Consider the following 13,041-nt stretch of genomic DNA (forward strand, 5'->3'; position numbering starts at 1 on the left):
AACAGAATAGGGTGGAATTTCTCCTGTATTTAGAATAAAGAGTGTCTGTGTTTGACTGTGTAACAATGAGTGGAAAATGTCGACATTTTAGTAGCTTCTACTGCTGATCTTTTAATTTTCCTTTTTTTACTACACAGCAAAATTATTGTAAAACTATTAAAATATAATTGTCCTTTATTTGAAAGAAAAAGTATTTTTTGTAAAAGTAATGTGCCCAGGGTATTGGTTTTGCTGCAAATTGTATTTGGTTAATCCCAAATACCAGTATATCATTTATAAAACTCCACCCATTAAACAGGCATCTCTTTTACTCTCATTTACTAGAAAAACTGTTTGTTAATCCTGTTGCTGTGATCTCTTGGCATGTCTGATGTACTTTAGAGTGGCTTTCAAATGTCCGAATTAAAATACAGCCCTGTACTTTAAAATAATCATTTTAGATTTGGAGTTCTGCAACTATCTCAGCAAACTGAACAAAAACAGTGGCATTAGGAATCTGCTGCTGCTGCATTTGTTTATTTCGTTTTTCTACACTCAAAAATGCTACTAAATTACACCATCAATCAAGTTACCCAGAAGTTAACCGTAAATCTCACAGACTGCTTTAGTGTTGTTCCACAACAGACTCTCTCTATGTACTTCAAAGCATGTTGTAATTGAATCTTTTAAAATCATGTCAATCATTGTTTTGAAGTGTTACATCTTATAACACAAATTAGGTTTTCTTGGGGACATTGGATGCATTTGTTTTCTCTTTTCTCTGTAGAAATAAAAAACAGATTTCCCAATTTCACTCGAGATTGTTTTTGGCTCATTCTGCCTTTTGGTTATAAGTAGAAGTAGTGATAAAGCGTTGAGAGCTATAGTTGAAACCTGATTAGCTGATAACAGTGGTTTAGCATTGTGTAATAGCACCAACTATACACTTGAAAAATATTGGCAAGTAAAATAAGTGCGGCCTCATTCTATTGCCCATTGAAAACATACAACAGATGATTGGTCACAGGACAGAGCTCCATATTTGTTACCCTCTAAGTAAAATGAAGACAAGGTGATACAAATGAAATCTAGTGATTAAATTATTTCCCCCCCCCCCCCCCCCAAAATAATCTTCTAATGATATTTCAGTTGTGAGATGGTGGAAATACCAAGAGATTTTCCCATAAATGACTCAGTGAAATTAAAAAGGTTTGGAATACGTTTAAAAATATCAAGATGATTCAATAGAGCATTTCAACAATACCCATTAATAAAACTGGGAGGGGGGGGGAAAATCACTCATGGTGGAAGGATATAGCTTAAAGAAAAAAATAGTGCTGAGAATCAAAGCAGTGATCGAAAAGTACAGAAATAGTTAAGATTACGTTAAAATTTAGGGTAAATGAGGAAAGAGAAATGCACAGAAACCTATTTTTCCCAATTGAAAGTGACTTGATTCACTTTATGATGGTTCCAGTTTTGGTTTGATTTTTTTTTAAATCTTGTACAGTGTCCCAGATAGTAAATATGGAGAATAAGTGCCTTGGAAATGTAAATAAATAGGGTACACAAATAAAGCTAACAACTGAAACTGGAAGACAGTATCGTTTTAGAACCCAGATAACCAGTCCACCAATGGCGATGAGAGTTGGGCAATGAAGAAGAAATATGAGCAAAAGAGCTGGGTCACAGAAATACAAATGTTGAGAAGGATGAATGGAGTCAGAAAAAAAAAAGATCTGATGAGGAATGTGCATGTTAGAGACATGCTCAAAGTAACACCAATAAAAAAAAAAAAGAAATGAAGGCATGCAGGTGCAGATGATTTGGTCTTGTAGCGTGCAGTCCTGATAAGTGGGTTACACAGTCCAACAAATCAAAACTGAAGGAAAAAGACAGAGAAGCTGATCCAGCAAGAAGTGGTGGGATGTCATAAAGGAAGACATGTTAGTTAGCATGTGCTATAAGAGAGTGTATGGCATTGAGCAGAACACTTTGGAGGGAGATGACTCGTAAAGAATACCCCATATGATGGGACTAAAAAAGATGATAACCAGTCCAACAGCACTGTAGTTGGACATTTTAGGGCGGGGACAAGAATCAAATTTGGTACTTGATAATGTTTAACAGGGAAACAGAAAAGTTTTAATGATTTTTTAGACAGAGAAGGGAACGTGAATTTGTTATAGTCCTCCTGGAATAATGTACATAACTGAAAATGAATGCCTGTTTCTGCCTAAAAGAAATTAAACCTGTAGAGTTTGGTAGCTTTTATTATAGGCAAGTCTGGTAGTGTTGTCTATAGCTAAAGTTGTCCAACACTTTCCATTATAAGAGACTGTTTTCACTTGTTTATAACTTTGCCAAACCTTAACTGTTCTGACGGTAATATCCCATGCTGAATTTCTGTCTCAGGCTGACTTTTAGAAAGTTTCAAGCAAAAATGGTTCATCCATTTCTAAGAATGAGATTAGAGAAAAATATTGTTTTGCCCAGATTAAAAAAGAAAATTCTTACAACCGTTTCACTGAGCAACTTTAGCATGTCCATGCTTTGGAACCAAGGCTTGAAAATGTGCCTTTTGCCACTCCCATGAAAAACTATCCAAATAAGACCAAGGTATGAGCAGCTGAAAAATCTCAGTTCACACACGCTAGTTTTTAGTAGCTTAAATTCAGCAAAGATTTTGTCTGTACTGAGCATGCTCCAGCTACAGGGACTGAGCAAGACTTTCCCACAATTATTACTCCCAGATGCTCTGGGCTGCTCTAGTGCCAGGATCTAGAACTGACAATGGGAAAAAGAGGGAGCAAGCAGGGATCCTCTGAGTTAAATGGTATATGTAATACATTTTTAGTACTCTGTATATAATAATAGTTTACTTTCTATAATTGCTTGTTTTGTTACAAGTAATCAAAAAGGTATTTTCAATATTTAAAGTAATTTTACTATTTAAAGTACAGTTAAGCTAGCAATTATTTAAATATACTAAATAATAATAATAATTATATAATACACACACATGTATGTATGTTGAATTAAACCTTTCACTTAAATGATGGGTCAAGCATTTTGTTGGTTGCACGGGTTATAATTTCTCTCATCCAGGAGACTGCAGGCATGCTATGGATGAAAGAGTAGTCTAAATGGCCTATACAGTTTTTGTCTTCTCTGCTGAGGTGATCAGTAAGCAGGCAAGTTGAGGTGAGGTTTGTGGTATAGATACATACCAACCTGAAATGAAATAAGAATCACTAGTTTGTTTCACACACCACTGCCAAAGTTTCTCCATCTGTAAACTGGAGGAACGGTGTGCACATGCATACCCACCCACCCACGCTTACAATTGTTCTCAGAGTTTTAAGTTTAATTCATTATTATTTGGAAAGAGTTTTGAGATCCTTGGAAAGAAGCTGCTGTAGAATTGTAAAGTAACACTATTAACAAAGCACTTCTGTGCTTTAATTCTTTTATTCCGTGATGAATAATTTTGCAAGAATTCTTTTCATGGGATGCATATCCTTTAATCAAGACCCATACTTTTCATGTTATGTTGCTCTCTGCATGTTCACAACAATATACATATATTAGAGACTTGATATACTATCTGTAAATTTTATTTCACTTCAATTTTACAAAGCTGGAAGGGCAAATCCAAAGATATAATTTATTACTTGCAACTGTCTGCATACATCTAACACCATTTAAATATTGTTATACACCTCTACCCCGATATAATGTGAATTCGGATATAACGCGGTAAAGCAGCGTTCCGGGGGGTAGGGGGGATGCGCACTCCAGTGGATCAAAGCAAGTTCGATATAACGCGGTTCCACCTATAACGTGGTAAGATTTTTTGGCTCCCAAGGACAGCAGTATATTGGGGTAGAGGTGTATTTTCTGGATCTTGCTTACTAATTGTTCCTATCTTATTAGATTTAAGGGATTTTGCATCAGCAGATGTCTATAAAGTCACAAATGTTCCACTTTTCTAGATAATGATTTAAATCAAAGTTTATATCAGTGAGCAAAGGATAAGAGAGCTATGTCCATATAGATATTCTTCATACATTTGTGTGTAATTTCAGCTTTGTTACTTCATAAAGTAAATTGAGCTGAACATTGAAATCCCCAGTCATTTGCACACGTTTTATTTAACATTCATAGGCCTCAAACAGGATCAGGGCTGAATGTAATAAAAACACCTACGAAGACCTGGTTCCTGCCCTAAAGGACTTACAATACTGGAAATATAATAGTAGAAATAAATAGGCAGATCAACAGTGCACCAGGTCCCAACTGAGGATCAGGACCTGCAAATCTAAGTTAAAGACCGGATGGAACCCATTTCTGTAGTGATAGCACCATACACAGGCAATTGTAACGTGTAGTTTGTTTGAATGGGGGTTTTTTTGTTTGTTTGGAACAGATGCTCAATGAGAGAGCACAGTCCGTCCCGCATACTGAATGAATCAAGAGTCCTGTTGGGGAAAAAAAGTATATGGTCATATAATTTAAAACTGTATCATCATTAGTACACCCAAGGGGGGCAAATTAATATTGCATGGGCAACTGTACATCTGGCATTTCCTATCTTATGAATTCTCAACTCTCGACCTAAAAACATACTTTTAATGTTGTTTTTTAAAATGTCATAGTATACAGTGTGAAAGTATATTAGCTTACAGATGGAAAGACATATAGTTACACAGAGGACAGTCAGTATTTGCCATTAAAATGCCGCCACTTACTAACAATTAGCATAGCACAGTATCTTTGATACTCTACCTATTTTCCATTCTAAGTACAGGGGAATCTCAGATTAAAGCATGCTGAGGGGTTTTTTTTGGCACACTCTGTATGCATGGAAATTTCTTTCTTTGAGAAAATGTTATCCCTACCTGCTTCATCATTCTAATTCCCCAAAACATTGAAGAGCTCAGACAGCAGTAGTAAATCACTTACAAGGAAAGTGGTGAATTCTCCATCTCTAAAGTCTTGAAATCAAGACTAGATGCTTGCTGGAAGATCTACTTTAGTCAAACACAAATTATTGGGCTCATTACAGAGGTAACTGTGTGAAATTCTATGGCCTGTACTATACAGGAGGTATCCACTAGTCCCTCTGGCCTTAAAATCAATGAATCAAGAGAACTTCGTTTTCCTCCCCCACAGAATTTACGAAATACATAGCTATTCTTGGGATATTATTTTATCCAGATCAGTTATGGTGTATTTGTCAACTGTAGAAAAGCATTATTTTGTTAAAATATAAAGGGGAAAATATGTACTAAAGACAACCACGTGATCTATGATTTCATTGTTTGTATTCTATCTTTGCAATGTGAGCAAACAGAAATATATATTCACAAAAAATTATTTTTATTTGAGCTCACTTGGTGTTGATGTATTTGATTGATATTGGTGCTTAGGCAGGCTGAAAAATGACAAATGAGATATTTAGGCTGATATTGGAGGATAACCAGTCACAGCAAAGCTTCAGCTGCAGAGAAAATAATTATTTCATTGGCGAGAGAGGAAAAAATCTGACAGCTTTGGAAAGGGATGACAATTTACGGACCAAGATTTGAGTTTATCTAAATATCCATCTCTTTATTGGTATAAATGCAATAGACTCTCTACTGCTCTTTGAAATCCTGAAAATGTAATGGTACAAAGCCAAAGTGTGTGTCACATCATTATACAGGTAATTACTATGTAAACCTTCTATGAATAAAATTGTTTAACCCATTAATTGTTACTCACCCACATTTGCCCCGATTTGTCAAGGTACAATGCATCCTCTGAAATGCTGAGCACCCTCCACTCCCCGAGATGTTGTTGAAGGTGTTCTTCATTTTTCCTGAGTTGGATTGAATAGATTTCTTTGACACTTACAGTGAAGCCAGAAGTGACTAAATGTGGATTTAGAATAATAATATAAAATGGTGAAGTCACATTCAAGATTCTTAAATTACACTGTTGAAAATACCTAAATGTAAAATTGTTTCCTTATTTCTCTTGAGCTGAGCAGATTGGGAAGTAGCCAGTGAAGAAAATGAGCATTTTGACAAGAGTATTTATTTGGTTGCATCCTTGTACATTATATTCTTGAAACAGTCTGTGCTGTTGGTGAAAACCTTCCTTATGAGAACAAAATATCGCAGTCGCCAAACCATTGTGTTTGGCGACTCATGAACCCATTATATCAAAGTTTGAGGAAAGAATTAATAGTCCTCCCAATTTAAATAAATAAATAAATTAATGGAGATATCCCATCTCCTAGAACTGGAAGGGACCTTGAAAGGTCATTGAGTCCAGCCCCCTGCCTTTACTAGCAGGACCAAGTACTGATTTTTGCCCTAAATCCCTAAGTGGCCCCCTCAAGGATTGAACTCACAACCCTGGGTTTAGCAGGCCAATGCTCAAACCACTGAGCTATCCCTCCCCCCAGTGTCTTGACTAGACACACTGGGAGCGGATTCTCAAGGGTAAACTATCATCTACGCAAACTGAGGACCTTCCCCCAGCTATTTAGGCTTATGTGACTAGAAAACGTGGCAGTTCAACTTTGTGCATCTTCACAGAAGAATACAACTATCTCCAGAGGATGTGGGTATATGTGGAGACGAGTATTTCTGACAATAATTAGTTTTATAAATATAAATGTTTATAAATGTGGTCTAACTTTTTTGGAAGGGCAGGTATTAATGATTTTTTTTTAAGTGTTAGCTTTTAAATAGCTTCACTATTGCAATGGCTCGTGATTTTCTTAGGTGCTAAGCCCACACAATTGTATTTGACATCAACGGGAGCAGCAAATATTAAATATCCCAGAAACTCAGGCCCTGTATCTTTTGTGTACATTTTGCAAGTTTAACTCTTATCAGGAGGATGCATCAAAGCTCACTTTTACTTGCATGTTGTGTTACTTTCTGTGCATGTCGTTTATGATACACCTCTCTACTGTTTTGTGTTAAATTCAAATTACTCAAAGAACACAATTATCAAATAATAGTTAATAGCTGCATCAGTTAGTAAGCATGATTATAAAAACAAATTGTAAACTTTTGGGATATCAAGAGAAAAGAAAAATGATCAGTGTAGTCTTATGGTATTATATATATGATTTCAAAGGTTTTTAAAAACTTTTCTATCAAGACATTTGTTTCATACAAATGCTCATTTTTATGTTACATATGTGGATGGGGTGTAATATATGAAAAGCCCATATTTATATAAGTAGCATATGTTTATAAGCTTATCTATTGAATCATACAAGTTCAAATACAAGCAATGGAGATATTTTTTTTGTTCCACATGGGAGCTACTTGACAACACTATAGATTCAAATGTCATTGAATTGTGTGTGTGGTTGCCATTGCACAAATGTTCACAATTTTTACTATCAAAAAGTAGCATACTTCATAACTTATTTATTGACTGGTTATTTATTTGTTTTATTTATTTATTTTGCAAACTCAGATATAAATTATGGGCCTAACAGATCAGATTTCTTGATCTCCAACAGTGAACATTTAAAGTCCCCAGCAATCATTAAACTTGAATAGAAAATATTTTATTTTTAGATCTGAGAAAATGAAATTTAGCTCACGAATCTTCCCTGGAGCTGCTCTTTTCCTAAGTCTGCTTCAGGAGTCTGTTCCCCAGCTACCCACCTGCCTTCTGTTATGGGTCTATTACAGTATTGGGTGGGTGAGGTTCTGTGGCCCGCAAAGTGCAGGACATCAGATTAGATGATCACGATGGTCCCTTCCGGCCTTAAAGTCTATGAGAGTTAAGAAGTAAGAGAATGTGTAACCATAAAACAAAAAAACAAAAAACCCTTAATGGAATCTAGTCCTTGTGTCTCCGTACTGCAAAGACAGAGAGACTGTAAAATTATGAAAAATCAATTTATGGTAATTTTGTTTGTTATAGTCAGAACTGGAGACACCACTTAAATTGATCTAATCAGTAATCTTCTTAGATTAATATTAATAAACGGATGTCTTCTAAGGGGAAGTAGTTGACAGGTAAAGATATCAGTGCAAAGGGGTCACCATCTGCTTATCTTCTCTCATCACTGTGTAAACTAATTAGGGAATAATAGTAGGCCTTTTTAAGGACAGTTTCAGATTTCCAGGTCAGTGACTGTTTTCCACCTTCCTTCTTTCTTTCAGGCCCTGCTGCAAAAAAGAAGTATGTCAGTTATAATAACCTGGTTATCTAGTCCATTTCTTCAGACAGAGTTGAGGAAGGATGAAGATTTTCATCCATTCAGTCACCCAAACTGCCATAGGCCTCTTCCTGACCTGCAGTGTATCCACCGCTGGAGAAGCTTAAAGGCCAGGCAGTTAATATGGAGACCAATGTTAGAGGACCAAGCATTCTGAACAGCTGCTATATGAAATATTCTTAATTATTCTTGGCTTAATAAGTCACTGGCACTGTCCTTGGGCTGTGACCTTGGACCTTCTCTATGTATGGGAAGTATGAAAACTGAGTACCCAGCTCGAATACATGAGTACCCAGCTCTTTATGGGTGAACTGCATTTAGCGACAATGACTTTACAGGGGCTAATTCTGTCTTTATATGTACTTCCAGACTGCAAGTTTTTGAAATTTCTGTACAGTTTGTGAGGAATTTTGCATATTTCCATCCATGTTGTTTCAAAGATTCACTGTTTGTTTTGAATGCAGAGTTGCATTGAAGACCTATTCTCTCAGATGTTAGCACATTAAAAACAAATCTCTGAGGATTTAAAAGAACTATGTACATGACTTGTATAATTATTATTGTATCACTGCAATCCATATATGTTTTTTTTTAAATTCAACAACAACAACAAAAAGTTATTTAAAGACCAAAAACTGTGCTGGCGAAGTGAGCCCCTGCCTTTCATAAGTATGATGGGCTGCAGAGGAAGCAAGAAAGATATTGCTTGGTTTTAATAGAGGTCTTGCTATGTGGAATGCATGCCAGTAATGTATTTTACAGTACATGTTAATAATTTGTTTGATATTTGTATTTGTGTTCTATTTTGTTATTTTAGTTAAGATATATGACTATTTTGCAATAATTTCAATTATTCTTACAATATTTGGAAGAAGGAATATGGCTTTTACATGTCTTAAGGTTTTTCTTTGTTGATGCCCACCATGATTGACCAGTGTGATGAGGACTTAAAAAAAAAAAAAAAGCATGTATGTTTTATACTGTTTGTAATAAGTAATTTCGTTAATCTTGCTGCTTATGTGCCAATTAGTGAAAACAATCTTTCCGGCAAACTCCTCCCCCCCTTTCCATTCTCTCTCGATCCTGTGATATTGTCCAAGAATGTATCAATAAAAGGTTTTGGTTAACTTTTTTTTTATTTACGGCAATAAATATCTTTAATTGTTTCTTCCCCTCCCCCTTTTAGCTAGTATATTCAGGAGAGTTGTCACATGTGGAGCTGAAAAAGATGTAAAAGTACTTGAACCAGATTGGGCCTCAATTTTTGAAAAGTCACTGGGCACTCAACCTGAGACAATGTAAAGGGGCCTGTTTTTTTCAGAATGAGCTGAACCCCTGCCCTCTTCAAATCAGGTCTTTCAATGTGGACACTCCAAAATTGAGGTTCCCCAAATCACTAATCACATTTGAAAATGTAGGCACGAGGCCTGAGTCGCACTGGGATACTAAAGTGGTTCAGTAATGTCGCTCCATTAATTTCAGTGGAATGATGCCAATGCAAAATTGGAGTAATCAACACGAGTCATCAGTCGTGAATCAGATCCACACTTTCCAAATGTGGAGCAAGAACCAAAACTCAGATTCCCTTGAAAAGTGAGAGCAGTGATTGTGGATAGGTTGTAACACCAAGAACAAAATTCTGCCCTCTTCCAACCTCCAAAGCTGAACAAGTAGTTCCCCGTTTCAAGTGGCTACAAGAGTATCCCTTGTACCTGTAGAACGCTGACGGCAAGATCAACACTGAGCTGAAAATCACTTCAATCGTTAGTCATTGCTAAGCCTATTTTAACTTGTATGCTCCTTAGACATTCTTTGCTTCCTGAATACTGGGTTGTTGTTGTTTTTCCAAATCTTTCAACCTGGGCTTATAAAATTTACACACTGATCACTTCTCTGGTGCCTTTTTTGGTCTTAATACAGTAGTAGCTCCAAAGCCAAGCTGATATTTAGGACCGGTTGGATGGGCTGTAAGTGACTGGAGGCATTTGATCACATTTTGGGGACTAATGGGAGAAGCTCTTTTGCAGCCTCTCTTGTCCACAGCAGCCTTCAGGGGACCATGACAGAAACTGGGGGGGGGGGGACCTTAGATAGATAGCACAATTATCAGTGCCCTTCAGGTGGGCGAAAGACCTGTGCAGGCGTTATAATCTGTACCTTGTATCTCTTCAACAAAGTGAGCACCTAATACGGCAGGTAATACTCTTAACTGGGATCAATGGGTTTTTTTGACAGAGTAGGGACAACAGAATTGAACCCAGTAACTGTAAGAATGAAGAAGTGCTTCCTTGCTTCCACTACTTGGAAGGAGTTAATAGAATCTGGTTTTATAGCTCAGAACTTCACAAAATACAGTTAGATAGATATTTCAGAGCCATGACTACAGCCTTGGTTCTTTAGATCTCAACCATGCAAGATCTCAAGTACTCTTCTATATCCTCACCCTAGAAGAAGCCATGTATATATTCCTGTGATCTAGAACAAAAGTAAACTAACAAAGGACTCTGCCAAATAGTTTGAGCTGTTCAACGCCAGCCTGAAATGACATCATCTTCACGAGAGCATAAGCTTTCGTAGACTACAGCCCACTTCTTCGGATGCATCCGAAGAAGTGGGCTGTAGTCCACGAAAGCTTATGCTCTAATAAATGTGTTAGTCTCTAAGGTGCCACTAGTACTCCTGTTCTTTTTGCGGATACAGACTAACACGGCTGCTACTCTGAAACCTGCATCTTCACTGTGTCTTGAAAAATACCAACGTTAATAAACTGGCTCATGAGTGAAGATCATTACCTTCCCTTCCTGAACAATCAAAGGTCAATTTGCAGGGCATTTGTGGAGTGAGAGAGCATAGGAAAAAGGTGGTAAAGTGATACAGGCGGGGAGAAGCAATTCATTTAAATTTCCATAGCAACACAAGAGAAAAAAAAGTCACACCTGCATGCTACCTTTGGCAAAGCAACAATATTTTGAGCGCAATTTGAAGATTAGTTTCTAAAGTATTTAGCGTCCCATTTTATCTAGACAACTTGATAAATTACACTGATGAAGGTAATCAGCATCAAAAGAAAATGTGACAGCTGCAACGTACTTTGCCCACAACAGACAGTTAGGGTATGAAAGCCTCTGTTTGCCAATTCTATTGACTCTTCATGCATATAACATAAGAGGAGTAGTTTGGTACTTTTTCAACTATAGAGCTAGGCAGATTGAATTATAGCAGAATCAAATGAATAAAATCCCAATTAAGGGATTTACTGGTAGGAAAGGACTATCTGGGTAGTGACTAATAAAGGGAGAAAAGCCTGTGTTCATTATTTTTTTTTTTTTAATTCTTCTCAGTGGTACTTATCTAAACTCTGTGCAAAGTCCATAAACACAAGGCCAGAGCTTCAGCTGACGTAACTCCATATAATTTAAGGTCCAATATATAAAATCATGAAATCATCCCAATGAAAATAACTCTCCCCTCAAGCAACACTCCTGTTTCCAAATGCCTACTCACTCCCTTCCACCAGGAAAAAACAGCAGCATGTCCTGTGATATGGAATTTAGTAAACCACTGGGGGAAGTAAATCTCAGAGCCAATAATAACAAACCATCAAGCCCCTACCATTTCAGTCAAGGGGAGGGGGGGGAGGCTATTCACGCAAGTAACTTGGACACTCAAAAGGGGACCTCCAAGCCAAACAAGGGGTGAGTTTGGTGCTTCCACAATGGGAGAGGGAATGAAAGGACAAGATAGGCCAGGTCCCTGTGAGATTTCCAGCCTCCACAGGACTTGCAGGGGAGGTGGGAGGTGGGGTGTCTTGCAGTCTGTGGTATGAGATTTGGATCCCACAAATGATCCCTGTTTGCTGGTCTGTCCAGCAGTGTGTCCATAGCTGCTTAAATGCAGATTCAGGCACAAGCCTCATCCAGGCAGGGTTTTGCCTCTGAGCCGTCACACCCCAGGCTTAGCCTGGCTGAGTGGCATGAGGCCAGAGCAAACCACATCAATGGAAGGAGCAGAAAGGGATCTAGGTCCATGCATGAGTCAGCATTGGGACTGTGCTGCATGGACCGGTAGGCTGATGAGGGGATACTGTATCAGGAAAGCAGTTCTTGGGTCCAGGTGCAGGGCTCCATGCCCTGGAACCCCACTAGCCTAAGCTGTACCTGAACCCCAGTGTCCTCCACCCTTCCTTACATGTTCACCACCACCAGTGAGAGCCCATGCCTCACAGGGACCCCCCTAAGGCTGAGCCCCCCACCAGGGTCTCCTGCCCTGCCTTACTGCCACAGCATAGGCAACCCCTGTGCTGGGACACTGCCCAATCAGAGTTCAGAGGGGCTGAGATGTGGATGCCCCAGGAAATCTGTTGGCCAGGTGTTTGAGATAGCCAAAAATTGTCTGTGTGGGGCTGAGCTAATACATCACCTGGGGTGAGTTGCTTCTGCAAGGGTCCTATGCCAGCCTCTGGGAATCTGCTGCTCAGTGAGCTGGGATGTGGGCTGGGGGGGGGGGACCAGGGGTGCTGTGCTGGGCCCAAGTCCACCAGTCCCAGCACCAGCTGAGCCCAATCCTTGCAGGGCGAGGAGCAACCTGATTTGCAGTTTGGCAGGAAGTTGGCTTTGTTTTTACTGTGTTGAAAATACCACCTTTGCCCAGTGATCACCAGCCCATCCCCCAAGTTGGGTCAGGCCTTAAGGTGTGCTGGCCCTTGGCCCTAAGCAGGTAGGAGGATGTTGAAAAATGGGCTTGGCTTCAGAGAAGGATCACTGGGATGAGTGTGTCTAAACAAACCTGCCTGACAGTGAGCGCATCAAGGTGCGCACGTCGCT

General features: G+C 38.5%; 1 protein-coding gene across 2 annotated transcripts in view; it reads left to right on the top strand.

Moving 5' to 3' along the window:
- GRM7 (glutamate metabotropic receptor 7) overlaps positions 1-8,310 on the top strand; it is a 545,455-nt gene extending 537,145 nt beyond the window's left edge. Inside the window, exon 11 of one of the 2 annotated variants that reach the window (XM_054036313.1) lies at positions 8,163-8,247. Coding sequence is in view for 1 of the 2 variants with exons in the window: in XM_054036314.1 (XP_053892289.1) it covers positions 8,163-8,212 (50 nt within the window). In the remaining variant the exon portion in view is untranslated. Of the gene's footprint in view, positions 1-8,162 lie in introns of both variants that reach the window. The other variant, XM_054036314.1, reaches the window with a different exon arrangement.
- The last annotated feature ends 4,731 nt before the right edge of the window (positions 8,311-13,041 follow it).

Source organism: Malaclemys terrapin, chromosome 7, assembly GCF_027887155.1.
Source record: "Malaclemys terrapin pileata isolate rMalTer1 chromosome 7, rMalTer1.hap1, whole genome shotgun sequence".
NCBI lineage: Eukaryota > Metazoa > Chordata > Testudines > Emydidae > Malaclemys > Malaclemys terrapin.